Here is a 19,120-nt window from a genome sequence, read left to right as displayed (position 1 = left end):
TGATTATTTACTATTTTTGTTGCCATGACAAAGTGCATTGTTTCTTTTTTACGACATCATTCGTGTATAATTTATATTGTATTTAAAAAAAAATCCTTTATCGGACGAGTGTAAGAGAAATGAAAAAAAAAAATTGTATCACTTTGGATTATGTCAACTTTTTCTTTTCTTTTCTTTGTGATGATGGAAATAAATAAACTATTGAATTGAATTGAATTGACCACGAAAATAAGCAACGACGACGACATTGATGAAACCGAGGATGATGGCGATCAAGATGGTGATGACGGGACTTAAGTAAAAGAAAAGAGACAGCGAGGGCCATGATGGCGCCCACAACTACAATGATATGGATAGTTACAATAACGGGGGTTGGTATGGAGTAGTATAAAAGGGAACTCACCTCCAAAGATGATGGATTTGGGTAATGTTATGCCGAAGGTTCGTTAATCCGAAAATAAAAGAAGGTGCCCACTCAATGAACCTTCGAAATTACGAACCTATCTTTGTTTTCGGATTAACTAGCCTTTGGAACCGTGAACTTTTTTTTCATACTCGGATTAACCGATGTTCTGAATGAAACACCTTCGGAACGACTTACCTTCGGAATAACTAACTTTCAAAACAATTAAGTGTAACCGTGGATTCAAGGAATGCAGAAAGATTATTGGAAAATCAGTGAAAGTTTGTGGAAAATCAGACGATTAGTAACAAAAAATATTACATTTCAAATTTTGGTTGATTTAGTGTGCTGCCCTCTCGAGACTGGACTTGTGCAACAATTTCATGACTTGTTCGAGATGCTCCAAAATACTCTTAAAGGATCACATAACAATAAAAATAACAATGATGATGATGATGATGATGGTGATAATAATAACAATAATAATAATGATAACAATAATAATAATAATATAGCAATAATAATAATAACCATCATCATCATCATAATAACAATAATAATGATATTACTAATCATAAAAACAATGACAATGAAAATAACAATGATGAAGATGATGATGATAATAATAATGATAATGATAATAATAATATAACAATAATAATAATAATCATCATCATCATCATCATAACAATAGTAATAGTATTACTAATCATAAAAACAATGACAATAATAATAAAAATAGTAATGATAATAACAACAAGAAGAAAAAGGTAGTTAACGTCAAATACCATGAGGATGATGGCTGACTTATCAAGTTATCCAAAATTCCCAATAAGAACACACAATAGTCAGGTACACTTCTGCGATCTCTCGACTTCGTCCCACCCGAAGTGGACTTCTATACATCATAGCTTGAAGACTCTGTGAACCAAGGTCAACGTACTATCATCAGCCAACTTCTGTTTGGTTACGGTATGAATAATGTGTAGCTCTGGATGAATGTCTTTATGGGTACGTGTGGATGTATGTTTGTACTCGAGCGTCGAGAAAAGGTAATAGTGTAAAAGAATATTACAAGGCCATCCGCCAAGTATCGCATATTTTGCTTTCTCCTAGCTCGTACTAAATCTTTGTTCATGGACTGCATTGATGTTTCATTGTCAATCGATCATAAAGACAACGACGAAGATAGTGACGGTGATGATGACGATGATGACGACTGAACAATGAAGAATGACAAAGAGAATAATGATGTTTACGCAGGGGTGGGGATAAAGAGAGGATGTGAGGGGATTTTGCTGGAGCGAGTACATGCAGCGTAGATGGGGGCAAAAAGAAAGGGGGTTGGATAAATACTCCAGCTGCGCGATGCAATAGTAATGAGCAAATAATCACGGAGTAAATACTCCTCTCCGCCACGGCCTGTAATTTGCTTTCCAGAAAACCTCATTTTCCCGCAATCTCCGCTCGTCAGGCAGCGGGTTAGGGAAATGACGAGCAGAAACAAAACGGCAAAGCGCAGGATAGCGCTCGACAAATGGGAGAGACCTTGAGAACGCTCGGGAGTAGTTAGGGGAGGTAAACGATACACGGCACGCGGTGGGAGTGGAAATTGCCGCGCCGTTGTTACTCCTGCCGGGCGCTCGGTGGCACCTCCGCGCTGACGGTAGATAATCACGGACCGCCCCTCTGCGCCGGGCCAAAATGATGGCGAAATGAGGTCCCCACCATCAACAGAGCCGGCTAGATTACAGAGCAGGAGAACTTAGAGGAAAATAAGGAAAGTAGATAGAGGGTAGGAGATAAGAGGGGAAGGGCACGAAGAAGACAGAAAATAGATCAATGCAGTATTGGGCTGAGCTAAATAGTTGCCGTAAAATGTAGACCTTGCACATTTTTCCTTTGTTTTGGGGGTTACAATCGTCTGTCAGAAAGCATCAATTTGCAGAGAAAAGAATCTCAGGTTTACTGTGCAACAGTGTGAGACCAAAAAAAAAAAGTTATCTCCAGCACAAATCGAGGAAGAACTGGCTGATAATGACTGATAACCTAAAAACACCGCAATTGTGATTGGTCAAGTACTACTTGCATTCTTCACTTCGTCACCAACATCGAATTCAAGGAAGTATAGATACGAGGCCTTCAAAGTGAATTTAAACCCTGAATCTCTATCTCTTTCTCTCTTTCTATCTCTCTCATGCATGAAAAAATATATAATTGTGTGCGTATATATATATATATATACACATCACACACACACACACACACACACACACACATATATATATATATATATATATATATATATATATATATATATGGACTTATCGGTTTTTGCGAACAAACTCTTCATATATATGAAGACCTGAATATAAGAACGACCCAAGTCCAATTTTTGGCCAAACTTAGTTTGACATGGGGAATTGTAGCTTATGCATGGGCTCATCTTGTGTATAAATGATAAATCCTAATTACCCCCGGAAGTGCCTGAAATGAATGAGTTAAATCTTATATGAATGTAAGAATGAAGGACTTAGGTTATTCTTACATTCATATTATAGCGTCCTCTCTCATCCTTCTCTCATCTCTATAGCAGAATATCATGTCTATGTTTCAAAGAACGACCCAAGTCCATATGATTCAAAGAACGACCCAAGTCCATCACACAAAATGGCCTCTCCACAATTAATGTAAATGTTAATTGTCATAATAATATAATGTTCTAATATGTATATACAATGTTGCCTTCCCATCACAGTTAAATAGAATATTATTGGCCAAATAAAAAAGATAAGAAGTTTTTTTAAGTTTACTCGAAATGGTCTTCCATGGACTTGGGTCGTTCTTATATTCAGATACTCATATATATATATATATATATATATATATATATATATATATATATACATTTGTGAGCGTTGCTTTGAAATTATTAGTCATCTTAGTATTGCTCCTTTTGAGAAAAAGTGCAGCAGTTGAAAAATTGGTCTACGCCGGAATCGAACCCCGGTCTTTGGCATGGAGCACTAATGCTTCAACGCTCGGCCACGGCGACTTCATAGCTGTTCAGTCAGACCCATCAAGCTCGATTACTCAGTGGACAATATATATATATATATATATATATATATATATATATATATATATATATATGGGTGTGTCTGTGTGTGTGTGTCCGTGTCTGCCTGTCTGTCTGTGGGTATGTGGATGTGTGTGTGCTTTTGTGCATAAATATTGTGTATAAATCATAGAGTATTGCACTATGGTAAATAGTGTTATCTATAACAAGATTTGTGATTGGTCAGATTGATACCATGTGACGTGCATAGATTTTATTATAGTGCACGATATGCAGAGTACAGTCTAGCGTCCCCGAAGACGCCATGGTACTGTTGCATATTTTCTGCGCACACGCGGACAAGAATAGTACACCTGTAAAAGGTGTAGTTACGAGTGTGCCGGCGTAGTCACAGTGTATGAAGAGTAGCATACGCTCTCTCGGTATAGTCGGTACGCAATTTCTTAACTCTGCGTAGTTTTTCAGGCAAGCGGTGTGAACTGAAAGTCCCATTTTAGGATTTAACACAAAAGTGGAACGTATAGAATCTATCGTTCTACAAAATCTCACGCACATTTTAGGTCTTTATGCAATGTCAGCGCAACGTATAGAACCTACCGTTCTATTCAGATTTCATTCAGATTTCATTCAGATTTCATTCAGATTTCATTCAGATTTCATTCAGATTTCATTAAGATTAAGATGTCATTTGCATATTTGCATATTACAGTGGTTTAACCCCCCCCCCCCTTTTTTTTTTTAAAGAAACACAGGCTTAATTTTCCATGAACCGTGCAGGGTATTGGTATGCCAAATCACAACAAAGTTATCGTTCGTAGTAATACACTAGAATTCTGATTGTTTGCGCATAATCTACGGTCTTGGCCTAGGCCGTCCTGGAGCTGGAAAAATCTGTGTTGTAAATACACTTTATTTACTGTAACATATGATACATGGTCTTTCATGCACTGTCATAGCCAATAAACACTCCTGATGCATAATAATAGCCTTCGACCTCGTTGAAAAATGACTGCAATTTGGCTAATTATGCATTTGTCGCGCATGTAATCTAGTATAGTGCATTCAAAATCATGCACTCTCTATGTAATATAATTCAAACAGTTTATATTATGTATGAAAAATATATTATACAACGTATTCAAATTCCTTATTTTTTGTCTCATATGTAGCTATTTTAATAACTCTCCATCTATGAATCAATCTATCTACCTATAGTCAATAGGTCAAGTATAATGTGCGTTGTGATTGGTTGGATTGCATCACGTGATCGTGAAAATATTTCGGTATAGTGCACGGTCATACCCCTAGGGATGCCTATGCTTTAGGCCTATGCTACAGCGCGCATATGCTTTGATTGGCTACGCAGCGATACGCGCCATGGGGACGTAGGATAAGCACCTTACGCGTACGAGGCTGTCCGTAAACAAGATTGTCGTGATACTCTGCATGTACGAAATCAGAAGTAGAATCTAGAGCCCCGTCTTAACAGGCCACGAAACGTAGGGCAGCCTCGGGGTTGCCTCCGGAGAAGATTGTTTTCCGGAGAAGATTGTGTTGTAAAGACGCAACACAGTGGACAGCCTTCGGAGAGCCTCCGGAAAAATCTTACCTTGCGATCGACCAAGGTAGACTCGGGGTAGCCTCCGGCAAACCGCCGGAGGCTACCCCGCGAAGGTGTCTGTTAAGACGCTCGCGGGGTGAATCTTCCCAGAAGGCGTCATGTGACCAGCGCTAAGTCAGGTGACAAGCGCAAATCCTATGAACTCTCCCTCAAAGTTCTCAACCGACGTATTATCCCGACCAGACGTCGCGCAAAGCAGGGCGACTTCCGCATTTCGTGTATAATAGGCGTGCTCTGTTTGTAAAACATGTGGCTGATTTCATGACTTTTATACATTCTTTATTTCTTTTTAAAGATCTTTAAGAAAAGAGCAATAAAAGGCGTTTTCAGGGTAAAAATATCTTAAGGAAAAACAAGAGAACTAATTCAAACGCCTTGGTAGCTAATAGGGCCCACATGCCTGTATCAGTACATACGTGCACATTAGTACGCAATTAAATGCTACGGCAATGACAATGATGTGAAATGCTTCCATTTTTAGCGTATGTGTAATGTGATTGGTCAAGGAGAGCTTATTCTCCCCGGAGAAAGTTTTCGAGCAATGCCTATTAAAACGGGGCGCTCGGCGTTCAACACGTGTTTATGAATCTGTCGAATGTAAACACGGGGTGAATCTTCGCCGGAGAACGCCTGAAGAGGTATGTTAAGACGAGTCTTTAATCTAGTAAACTAAATAAGATATACCTTGCCTTGAGAGTTTCTGGCGAAATTGTGGGGAAAGGCGACTCCAAAATAGTGCTATTCACTGAGGGGCGCAGCCCCGACGTGAATAGTGTTTTTGGAGGCACCAAGGCCTATCATACTTTTGAGCAGAAACTCGAAATTAGGCAGAGTATATTTGTTTTATATTTTCGATAAAAATGTAATTGAAAGAAGGGGAAAATATGAGGCGAGAAGTCGTGTAAGACAAGTTATGGATGTGAAGATGTTGTGGAGGGATCCCCGGGGAGGGATCCTACAGTGACCGTACGAAGCAGAGCGCGATGTCACAATTGCTTTGTGACGTAATTTCACAAATAGTATCCTAGTTTACTATTTTGAAAATGGCGTCATAAATGTGGCGTCATTTTGCAAAATAGTACGCCGTGGAGTGTCAAACATCCCAACATTCTGATATAGCTGAAAATACCTATAATTATGTGAAGCTCTTTCAACCAATCACAAGAGGACACTTTCTGTTTCTCTATCCCAGATATAATACGACCAGAACTACGGAAAATGTATGTAGACTGAGAGTTCTACTAAATCAATACTATAATAATTAGTACATGTTGTATTGATGCATCAGTACTGGAATATACATTAGATCTCCACATACTAAATCGCCCCTCGTGCAGTTCTTCACCTCGGCCTGCGGCCTCGATGAAACAAAAGGCACTCAGGATAATTGAGTATTTGTCCTTCTATAATCCAGCATAGTGCATAATCGAGCATGAATTATATTATGTATAATGTACCATTGCATTCCTCCCCCCCCCCCCCTTCTCACTCATCTGTTCTCTGCCTAAATGATAATACAATGGGCGAGTAGCATGGAAACGCCTGCACCGAAGTGATGATCACATTCCCAGTCGACATGCAACGCAAAAAGACAATGGATATCGCCAGAACTATAGTAACGAAGGACAGAACCGAAGATGATTGACAATGTCTTACCTTTTTTATATTCTCATTTCTTTTATGGAACAAAGAGCCGCTGTAAGACGAGGCCAATGGTCCGAATCCGCTTGTGTCATCCGGTCGTCATCTTAAAAGCAAGGCACTTTATTCTCACAGCAGTCAGTCATAGCCTAGTCCCTTTAGATGATATCCAAAGTTGTCGCTTTAACGTAGTTGCTTGCTCTTCACCATTTTAGTGGCCATTTGAATATATTCACACACACACACACACACACACACTCACACACACACGCACGCACGCACGCACGCACACATGAGTTGTCGACAAAAAAAAAAATGTATACAGTGCAACAAATTTTGAACGAAAAGTGCATCTAGCAATGAGTAGACGGAGCCAGCCGTATAATGACCTGTACAGGTAGAAGGGCTCCTCATGGCCGGACACGGTGGATTAAATTGCTACCTAAGTGAAAAGCGATTATCACTCTAACAAATGAAATGTCCAAACTACTATGAGAGTGAAACCTATTCATTCATTTTCCATTCAATATTTTTTGCACTTCACATTTTCCTACCTAAACATTCTTTACTTGTCCATTCTTTAAGCAATTAAGGAAAACAGAGGACGGCTGCAACAATAAAAAAAGAATCAGAAAGTATAATCCTCAACAAAACAGAATACATTTGTTCTGTAGGCAGGATCAATGTGTATTGTCATCACGGATCCGATAGAAGCAATGCAGTTATCAAAGCCAATCTTGTTAGACAAAAGTTCATGGTATGGCTATCATTCACAAACCGACCGTAATATAACACAACTATATGAGTCTTGTTCTTTGCGGTTTTGAAGTGCCCTAATACGTCTACCTTTTAAAAGCTTGGCGTTTTCAAAACAATTATTTACATGATTCGAAATTACCTTGTGAATAAAGACACACGAATTTGTATTTTTCACAAAACCCAAAACATAAATTCGTCATCATCTATAGAAGACATGTTATAATTATTTACATGATTCGAAATTATCTTGTGAATAAAGACACATGAATTTGCATTTTTCACAAAACCCAAAACATAGATTCGTCATCATCTATAGAAGAAATGTAGCAATTTTTGCAAAGATATAAGTAGTTATGCCAGAAAATACATGATACTCACTAACGTAATATGGTCTAACATAACTTTGAAATACGCAGTATTTTCTACATTAACGTTTTAACACTATAAATCTAGAGCTACTCACGTTGAGCTCAGGCCTATCTTGAGTGATGAAACAGTGCCACAAGTGTTTGCTTGACGATGTTACTGGAGCTAACGCTGCAATCATCATATTGCAATATCCAAGACAAGAATGCTTAAACGTTCTAACACTTACAATAGTTTTTAAATCAAGAATGCAAGTAAGAATTAATTCATATGATTATTGTGATGATATGAATGTAATGACTATTTGAATATATTATATTTTCAAGATATTAATTTACAATAGAAGCTTAGAAAGTTCACGTTTTTACTCGGGCCTTAACCACTCCGAATCTCAAAGTTGAAAGGTGTACGAGAAAATAGCCATTGTACTTTCGTTCTGCCAGCGCAAATAAGCCCGAAGGTTAGAGCGACATAAATTTTGTTTCCTTGATTTCTCGTTTATCTGGAGTTAGTACATAGCTAAATGAGACTAGAGGCCACAGGTAGATGCGTAACGGTTAATTGTATAAGAGGGCAATTAATGACACAATTGCTAACCATTCTAAGCAGAGAGTATCGATTCCTGCTAATTGGCATGCGTATTGACAGCATTCACGTGGACAGAGTTGGAGGGTTCAGTTGCTTAAAAAAATTGTGTGTTCGTGCGTGCGTATGTGTGCGTATGTTTGTGTATGTTGTGTTTGTTTGGGTTCAGTTTACGTAGTCACTATTAAAGGAAATACATAAATGCTTATGAGCAAGCTACTACAGGAACGACGGCTTAAGTCCCCCCTGCATGACTAGGCAATAGGAGCATAAAGTGACCTTACCAAGGGTCGCAACCGCTGCTGCCGAGGAACTCGAACCAGTGACCTCGTAATTGAGACCCCATGGTGGTAAACCACTGGGCCACCCACGACGTCGACCTGCAAGATGAGCGTTTCGCTTCTGAAATAGCAGAGCTCAAGGGCTATAAGTCGTTTAACCCCTCGCTCATGGAAACTGGCTGTATTATACATTAAATCAATGGTATACACCACAACTCGAAAGTAATGGGTTAACCAGCCAAAGGACTGACTAATTGTATGTTTAATAGAAGTGCATTGCGTATAGATCATAATCACCATTAACCTATAGAAGCATTATTAACATGTAGACCTACTCGTACAGTGATAATTGAGTGCGAAAGAAAGCAGTAAGGGCAACCGAATAACTGCAACGTCATTCCATGCATTACTTTATACAGTGTCAATACGGAGAGCGTACTAACCATCATTGGTTTCAACTGGATGCTCTAATCTCTAATGCCCCGTACTGATAGAGGTATCATCAGGGAGGTGGAGTTAGAGATCAGTGACTTTGATGTCATTTCGCCGTCTGATCTCACCCCAACACGAGATGGCGCACTTCTACACAATTATGTGCCCTGAAAAGTTTGGTCATGAACACCTGTGGCAGCATCCATATTCTACTCTTCTGGAGGGGTAGAAACAATTATTATAGATCATGCATCATTGAGTGAATATGTGCAGGTAATGTTAAGATATTGTATATATTGCTTAGATTAAGGGTTTTTTATAAATATTCACAATCCAGTCTTGTAAAGAAAAGTGATTGTATTGAGTAGTTTTTTTTTCTGTTGTTGTACTGTATAAGTATGTTTTTTCTTTTGTTGATTTAGATTGATAAATGTATGATTTTATGTATAAATTTTTACATATTTTTTTTTATTGTAAACACCTTATTATTTATGAAGCACTGTGTTTTTCATCTATGTATGTATTCTGTAAACTGAATGTATTTCAGCTCTGAGCTGCCAATTTCAGGAACAATAAACCTCATCAATTCAATTCAATTCAATTCAATTCTATTCAATTCAATTCAATTACACTTTGCGCTATTACAAAATCATTATTTTTTTTTCGTTACGGGAAACGGAAACGTACAAAACTTCAAACCCATCCAATCTCTGCATGCTCTGATTCGCATCTCATAATATCACTCAAAATATATGACAATCAAGTGCAGCATCAAGTTTGTTGATTTCAAATAATTATTTCTTTCACATGATCGGAAAGAGGACAAATAGAAGCAAAATACAAACGCAACGTTGGTAAGTGCAGATAATCATCAGAAAAATGACATTATCTTTCCCGATAACAATCCACTAAAGCTTGTTAATTACAGTCATAGGCAATGCAACATGATCACATAAAACATGTTAAAAGATAGTATATGACTACCTGCGGAATTGTGGCTCAGTGAATAAGGCCATGAGTAATTGATCTTGGGGTTCCTGGTCATGTTCCTGGTTCGAACCCCAGGTAACAGCTGTTGTATCCTTTATAATTCTTCACTATCTAGCCCTTCGGAGAGAACGAATTGTATCGCTTCGTGGTTGCTTGCTTCCAAACATCCACTAGTGGCCACAAATGATCAGCCCATATCATAATACAACATCTAAATCAGTCATTCAAATTGATAAGTGGCAAGTGTCGACAAATGGAATGTAATCTGAAATCTCAAGAATAACAAGCAGACAACACAAAAACATAGCATTGCAACATTACCATAGAATTTTAAATACACAAAGGATAGTAAGATTGAGAGGGAAAAAAATCATCATAATTTTGGAGTTTCGGTCACACGAAAATATTCATCACGTTTTAACAGAAGGCAACGGCATTATAATGCACCATCAAATAAACAACATCGACAATCGATCTATTACATATGGGTTGAATCATTATTATATCTCCTTTTCTTAGGCGATTTTATTTCACTCCAATGTTCAAACAGCACTCCAAAGATATTCCACGTATCTTTAACACTATCCGTGATTATTTGCTTGCTATGTTCTTCAAACAACAGTTTATTCCATCCACTCAGAAACGTGCACTGTAAACACATCGGTGTTAGATTTAACACCATGGGTGTTAAATCTAAAACCGATCAAACTTCAATAGAGGACCACACCCACAGGTGTAGAAAATGCACTGTGATGGTGTTTGAAAAGTGTTCACCTGCCGCTTCGTGGTGTTAATTTCACACTGTACCTGGTGTTATTTTGACACTGTACTGGTGTTAATTAAAAAATGACACAATATGGTGTTGATTTGATATTTGTTGGTGTTGATATCAATGGTTTAACACCCGTCCAGCTTCAATAAGAGACCACACCAGCTGGTGTTACTGTGGTGTAAATTTATTTTCACATTTTTTCTAAAATCTAGTATTTTAATGTAAAATTCTTGATCGTCTTGTTTAAATTAAAAATCAACAAGAAGTGCAGTTACTAAGAAACTCTTCAAAAACAGTTTTATATTTGGAAATGACACCCGGAGGTGTTAATTTAACACCATAAATGAGCACCGAAAATTTAACACCAGCTCGGTGTTCACTATTCAGCACCGGACTTTTTGCAGTGTAATGTGTAAAACATAATATACAGCATTAAAAACATCGCAGAAACAGCTCGTATTTCGATTAAATGACAAAACCTGCCATTACCTTAATGGAAATATTTCACTTTTATGTAGCAGCACGGAGAAGGTGTATACCATAACATCGTAACAACTAATGCGAAGAGACTTGCCTCCATAAGACATGATAATTGGGCTATCGTCTTCGTGAGGGCTGGTTTGCAGATGTAACAAAATTCATGGACAATTTTTCCACAATTTCTATGGATATCACAAAGCGCAATTCAAATTCGATTTTTTCCTCCTATAATGGCTATATTTTAAATCCAGCCTGCGTTCATTACATTGCTTTGTTATGTGGGAGAGGCTTTGAATAACGTTTCCATCTGCCTATCATGACCGACCTTTATTATAAGGAATGCATAAAGAGTGATCAGACAAAAGAAATAGACAGAGATAGATAAACAATAAATTTCAAAATATCATTTTCCTGACCCTATTAATCATAAAAACGGCAAAGGCAGCAAGTATTTTAATTTCTAGGAAGTCTAGAAAGTGCCATTTTGAGTCAACCTGGCGGGTTAATTGGATGATTCTTGTTTTCAGAAAGATTTTTTTTTTCTTTGTCAAGTTTTAATATCCGTCTACCGCCCATACGGTAAGTGGAAGTGTGAAGAAAAGCATTTAACCCACTGGGTGCCACACTAATCTCCATGTCCGTAAGGTTTGAACGCGAAATTTGTGCACATTTGACTCATTGGCAAATAAATGGTTAACAGAAAGACAGCGGTAGCTTTAATCCTTCGTCATAAGCTTGAATAGAGCAATAATGTAATGAGCATATGGCAGATCGTAGCTTTATCTGACGATCCTTTGGGCATGGGTTGTCACGGAGACTAAAACCCCCTTCTTTTTTTTTATACAAAGGACAGGGTGCCCATCAACAGACCGTCAACTTCAAAAACACTCCTCTCAATATAAAATGCACACATGTTAGATATTCTATCATTTCTTGTTTTTCTGGTATAATAACACATTTCTAATTTTGATGAGCTGTAGATCATTTCTGAAATCATTATTCTTTCTGAATCCAACAGTAGGTAACAGGAGGAAAATGTCTGACGACATTTTGTTGATGTGATGACGCAAGGTCCCGTTGTGTTCCATGTTAAGGACAGGTTTCCCGGTTCGTGCAGGTCTCCTCACTGTCCGCTGTTACTCTTTCTTCCAGCAACGACTTCAACCGCTTCAACTCAACTGATGAAATATAATGAAACATAATCTTATACAGGTATACTAATTGTGGTGATCAATCTCTTGGGAACACACATTTTGCAAAAGTCATGATAACACGAAAATATAATTCTGTATGCTATATATCAGCATTGTGTCTAAGTAGGACAATATCTTAAATGATCAGGAACGTCTCAAATTCGTCATAATCAATCCACGAAATACCACCGATACAGCCATCATCTGTATCATTACTACCACATGACATTTTTTTTTTCTGCTAGGAGTCGAATTCTCTCCCCCGCCACTATGCATTGTTCTGTAGCTTGACTATTTTGGGATGACTTTGATTTTTTATTTATTTAATTTTCTGATACTGAATTCATTAAAGCTGAAGTTCCAACTCTTAAAAGAATAATATCATTCTCTCGATGCATGATGAAAATAAGACATGTGGAAAATCGTTTCAAATCTCTGCTCGTTACCAATACTGAAACACCTTAGACAAGGACGCGGTGACAAACGCTCTAATCACTTTTAAGCACCGAACAAAAACTTCTGTCAAGACTACCTGAATTTGAGAGGAGTTTGGGAAGTATTTCCAGCTGGAAGTAGCACTCTCGTGGGAACGGAGTGGCGACGTTCTGAAACGTGAGCGAGATATCTTTGAACGCCGACTCCTCCCCGCTCAGTCTCCTCCATGTTGGATATGTAGACTCAGCTGCAGAAGTTTCGTCATTTGTTGAGAGATTAGGATTTCTGTGTTGATAAAGAAATAGTGTTTAATAAGACTAGGCGTTTTTTTATTTGGTTTGTTTGTTGGTTTGTTGGTTTGTTGGTTGTCATGTACATCAAAGCAAACAGGGCGTATTCTCATGTTGTCGAGAAAGCTTATAAATAATTTTATACATTGAAAGGAACTTATTTACGCTAGCAACATTATGTCCACTTGAATTTGCAGCGTGACGATACCAAGTTTTATTGAAATAAATAGTATTTTGTTTTTATTATGTTAATTTATTTTCACAAGCTGGCAACTATACGATGGGGTGTAACTTTAGTAGGAATAATACTGTGAGTACACGCGAACACGAAACTATGGTAAATGACCAGCAAAATCTGGGATTTCTGGAATATGTTTGATATTGCTTTTCGTTTAAAATGATTTGCCACTAAATAAAACAATAAATGCTTGCAAGCAAACCAGCACTTGGCTGACTAGGCGATCAGGAGAAAGGGCCTCGCCCAGGACCACAACCGCTGCAGCCGGGGCACTCGAACGAGAGATCTTGTGATCGATAGTAAATAATTTTATCAAATTCAAATTCAAATTCAAATTCAAACTTTATTTTCACTTTTTTTTTCCAACAGAATGTACAAAAAAACAATATGATACATTTGGCATGCGAGTCATTGATAATATACATAGTCAGACAGGGATAACAACATGTTCATGTCTTTATGTTTAGTAAAAAAAGAAACATACACTCTATTTATACACTCTGTGAAAAAAAAGTGGAGGTACCCACTCAAAAGACTATGCTTGTAACATGTGGGCACCTCTGAGGGAAAAGGGGAAAAGAGGGTAAGTAAAGGGGGTGAAAAAACTTACAACTACAAAGAGTGCGGGAAACTGGGAAAGTCGGGAATAGAAAAAAGAAAGAAAGAAAGAAGAAAGAGAAAGCAAAAGTGTGAAAATAGGGAACAGAAAATAGGGAGAAGAGGAAGAGAGAGAGAAAGAGAGAGAGAGAAAACCTAAATTATTTTAATGCATACACCAAGGGACGAAGACCACAGAGACTATCCACAGAGTCCGCAACAGCTCCTCGGATATGATTTACTTGATTGCCCAACTTCAATTACAACAGATTAAATCCACTATTTAATATAGGAAGCAGTCATCAAAAACTTTCAAAATTATTGCATTTGATGCATGTTTAATTCAGTTGTGTCACAACACACCCTACCTTTGAAAAGTTTTCGCATAAAAGCCGCAAATATAAGGAGATGTCACTCTTTTTTTTCGAAATAAATCCTTAACATGCAGTGATTGTTTATTCTAGTAACGGTTTTTGATAAAACTATTGTTCAAATTTTGTTTATATAACAGTAATTTACATTGATTTTACTAATTAACATTTTCATGTTTTTAATGCTTATCCCTGGCCCACATTTTAGAACTATGTTTGAAGCACTACAGCTGTCTGTTTTTTTTTTTTTTTTTTCAGCTGTAAATGTTAGCAAGGGGATTTAAGGCACAGATTTTAAGGTATACAAGGAATTCTAACAAAGTTGTCCACTTCAATAATCAGAGAGGAAAAAGAACTCATGACAAACTAACCCTGTTTTGGCAAAGTTCGACCAGTACTTCATGATTTGGCGAGATATCCCAACCTCCGCCTCGTTGAAACGTCCCCTCCCTTCCGATGGCCCGTCGTCATCGGCAGCGATCAGGAGCGGGCTGCCGAACACGTAGGCGATGTCCTCGGCGTGGGTGGCCCCCATCCATTTGGCGTCCGAGCTCCACCACGAGTGGGAGGGTTCGTGTGTCATGATGTACGGGTAGACGATTCTCCCCGCCTCCACCAGGCGGTTGGCCAGTTCGATGGACGGACAAGCGAACACGTTGTCGCCGAAGAACCCGATGGCGACGTCCACGTAATTTCGCTCGTCGGGATTCAAGAGCTGTGGACAGGGTGAAAGGGAAGCAGAGAATTATGCGTAGCACTGTAAGTCGGAAAAGTTTGTGTTTTTTCTATATTTAGATATTTATTTGATATGTATACATTATGTATGCACGTGTATGTGTATATGTGTAAATAAGTTACGTATGTAAGTAGGTTAAGACCATGTGCGGTGTATGAATAATCGATTCATGAATGTTCATAATATCATTAAGGTCCAGAAACAATTAACATAGATTGATAATGATGATAATAACAATGATATCATCGAGAAGTACGAAGGGAAAAAAGTAAAAAAAACAAAACAAAACAAAACACCAAAACAATGTAGATATGAAATACTTCTTCAGGGGATGAGTACACGTAGTTGATGACGTCAAGCACAAGGTCATCCATCCCATCGATCCCATAAAGCGTCGTAACACTGGTGATAGCGCCCTCAAAAGTAGTCCTGTTCCAGGTTGGCTTCACGCTGTCGTCCAAACCCGCCATTTTGGGCGTGGCGTACATGGATCCCTCCTTGGCGAGGAACCCGATCACGATCTCGACGTCATTGAACTCGCCGTTTGCTTCCGCGTCAGAGGGAGACCTCGGCAAAAATGCACCGTCGACCACGGCACGCAGCGTGGTTGTCGAACTGATTGCAGGATCCTTTTGCAGCAAGGAGTTACAAAAGTAAAATAGATGAGGTTGAAATTCGGAACAATGTCATTTTCTCGAAAACCTGTTTTGTTTTCAAATTCAAAACGAATATATTGTCATCATACATTATGCATTGTTAACCACCTGGTACTTCCCGGGCAATATAGAAAACTGGGTTTTATTGAAAAACGCAAAATAGCACTTATCGAACATGTCAAGTGGAGCAGTGGCGTATCTAGGGGGGGGGGGGGGCAAGGGGGGCACGTGCCCCGGGCGCCACTCCCCGGGGGCGCAAAAAAAACGAAAAAAAAACGAAGAAGAAGAAAAAAAAAGGAAAAAAAAACGAAGAAGAAAAAAAAAAGAGAAGAAGAAGAAGAAGAAGAAGAAAAAAAAACACTCGCCCGGAAAAGGGGGGGGGGGGCAGAAAACCAAATCAAACAAAAAAAAAACATGATGCCGCCGACAAAATGACAATGTTTATTGTGTTCACACAAGAATTCCATGTTCTGTAAGTAAGCTGAAGTACAAAAATTTTCGGCTCGCTCGATGCGCTCGCTCGCCAAAATTTATATAAAAAAGAAGGTAAGAACAAAACGTGATGATGACATGGACAAAATGACAATGTCTATTATGTTCACACATGTCACTTTATATTTAGCAGGCAAAATGTTTCACGGAGCAGCGGCTGCCATTTCTTTCGTTCTGAAGCGATCGCAAATTGGATCAAAAAAAGGCGCCAACGGTTTCGAACATACAGGGGGGTGGGGGCGCAAAAAAACAACAACCCAAATCAAACAAGATATATAAGAACAAAACGTAATGACGCGGATATATACAAATTTCGGCTCACTCGCTCGTACTAATTTAGAGTATTTTTTAAAGTCCTCAGTTTGTTGGTATAGATAGTTATCTATAAGGTCGTCACTATATCTTGTAAGAATTGTAAGATTTAATAAGCAAAAAATGACAAGAATTCTATGTTTTGTTAGCTGAAATACAAAAATTTTTGGCTCGCTCGCTGCGCTCGCTCGCCAAAATTTATTTTAAAAAGAGATAAGAACAAATCGTGTATGATGCCGCGGAAATATACACATTTCGGCTCACTCGCGCGTACTAATAGAGTAGTTTTCCTAAGTTCTCAGTTTGTTGGTATTAATCGTTATCTATAAGGCCGTCACTATATCTTTATTAGAATTGTAAGATTTGATAAGCAAAAAATGACAAGAATTCCATGTTTTGTTAGCTGAAATACAAATTTTTCGGCTCGCTCGCTACGCTCGCTCACCAAAATTTATAAAAAAAAATAGTTAAGAACAAATCGTGATGATGCCGCGGAAATATACAAATTTCGGCTCACTCGCGCTTACTAATTTAGAGTAGTTTTTCTAAGTCCTCAGTTTGTTGGTATTAATCGTTATCTATAAGGCCGTCACTATATCTTTATTAGAATTGTAAGATTTGATAAGCAAAAAATGACAAGAATTCCATGTTTTGTAAGCTGAAATACAAAAATTTTCGGCTCGCTCGCTGCGCTCGCTCGCAAAAATTTATCAAAATTCATTACATTTAAATCACCCTCGAAAAGACCCCTTTTAAGTGCTTGAAAAAGTACATCATGTGGACTGTGTTTAAAGTCCCTACTGGGATGGGGTTGAACACTTTTTCAGAAATTAGGGGCGCAATTTTCGCGCTTGCCCCGGGCGCCGTTTTCCCTAGATACGCCACTGAGTGGAGCTGTAATATTTTGTGGTTTACATAATAGCTTTGTTATTGACAGTATAGAAAAGGTCTTTGTCAGGATGGTGTGTCTAAATCAAACATATGCGAGCAATAATCTGTTCTTACGTGGCATTAAAACACAACATTCTTCCTAATTCGTTCACAGAATAAGTACAAAGTAAGATCATATTGGGACTAAAGTGACGATATGAAAGTGATGAAGTCGAGAGTTAAATAACAAAATCAGAAACAGCAGAATGTAGAGATGATGTTTATGATGATGACTGAATCTACACGACGACGAAACGTTTCCTCAAAATGCTTACAAGCGCAATCAAAACGTTCCCGTTTCGCCTAGTATATACTTGGATTCTACTTGACATTTTTAGCTTTACCCTTTCGCTTCAAAATGAGACTTTTTGAAGGGAAATTTCAGTCTTGTTACAATGCATCTTTGCATTGGAAAGGGTCGTGCTCACCTCCATAACTGCGATCAGTTCGTCCACTGTTTTCTGCCGGAGACATGCCACCATATCGGCCGTGCTGTCGACGTCGCAGTTCGCAGCTGACGCTACAGTTCTGGTCATCTGTACGGCGGCGTCCATCGACGCGCACACTCCCAGAGCGGCGCTGGCCCCACTCTTGCATTGGCCGAGAGAAGGTAATAAAGACTTCAGTACAATCACAGACGTCTCAAGTCGTGTGCTATGGCATGATGATTGATAAGTTATGACATTGTCATCTGTTCCTTCAGGATGTCCGACTTTCTTATCATTTCTTTCATTGATATGATCGTTATGACTACACGATCATTGTCATCATGATTTGATGATCGTGAAAGTGCTGACAATGCCAATGTTTGTTTCAATCATCTTCTTTTCGTCACCTCATTGTAAATATAAACATTAACATTTTGTAGTAATTAACGTCATAACTACCATCTCTTCTACTTTTCTTCGTACTATCAGTATCGTATTACCAATACTTCTGTTAATGTAGCATCGTGAACAATGCACAAAGTTCTAATTCATATTAGTCTCTTGTTTCTTCTTTCACTTGTCTGAAATCGTTCGTTCCATTATTTCTTTCCCTAACCTAATGATCCCCGCCGTAATCTCTTTTCATTTCTTCTTTTCTACTTCTTTCAAAACTTTGTAGCATTTTCACTTTTTGACCTCCTTTTCTCAGCCACACCCACTCAATAGGCAGCTTTATCTCGGTGTCAAAAATTTGAGATACCTGCATGATGCCTCTAGAGAACAGGCCGGCACTCATGGGGGACATGATGTGGTAATTCACGCTCCACGACCCCGCACTCTCTCCGAAGATGGTCACTCGACTGGGATCACCTCCGAACGCTGTTGAAAACAAAGAAACGAACAAAGAAACGAACGTAATCAAGGGCAAACTATTTTAACCCTAAAGGGCCCGGGGGGGGGGGGGCGGAATCCATTTGGCAAAGGGTCTGGAAACCAAACTAAGACCCACAAGACCACCTGTGCTCCCACACCA

General features: G+C 38.6%; 1 protein-coding gene across 1 annotated transcript in view; it reads right to left on the bottom strand.

Moving 5' to 3' along the window:
• Window positions 1-1,563: 1,563 nt before the first annotated feature.
• LOC139736346 (uncharacterized) overlaps window positions 1,564-19,120 on the bottom strand; it is a 47,480-nt gene continuing 29,923 nt past the window's right edge. The window contains exons 15-21 of the mRNA XM_071647102.1: window positions 18,776-18,966; window positions 18,088-18,249; window positions 15,590-15,898; window positions 14,905-15,248; window positions 13,135-13,322; window positions 2,057-2,167; window positions 1,564-1,622 (exon numbers count right to left, since the gene is read on the bottom strand). Of these exons, the coding sequence (XP_071503203.1) occupies window positions 1,564-1,622; window positions 2,057-2,167; window positions 13,135-13,322; window positions 14,905-15,248; window positions 15,590-15,898; window positions 18,088-18,249; window positions 18,776-18,966 (1,364 nt within the window). The remainder of the gene's footprint in view (window positions 1,623-2,056; window positions 2,168-13,134; window positions 13,323-14,904; window positions 15,249-15,589; window positions 15,899-18,087; window positions 18,250-18,775; window positions 18,967-19,120) is intronic.

The sequence above is a fragment of the Diadema antillarum genome, unplaced genomic scaffold (genome assembly GCF_040938485.1).
Source record: "Diadema antillarum isolate AM-2024a unplaced genomic scaffold, OU_Dant_1.0 seq00000637_RagTag, whole genome shotgun sequence".
NCBI classification, from domain to species: Eukaryota; Metazoa; Echinodermata; class Echinoidea; order Diadematoida; family Diadematidae; genus Diadema; species Diadema antillarum.
Note: the sequence above shows the minus strand (reverse complement) of the source record. Positions and strands in the feature narration are given on the sequence as shown.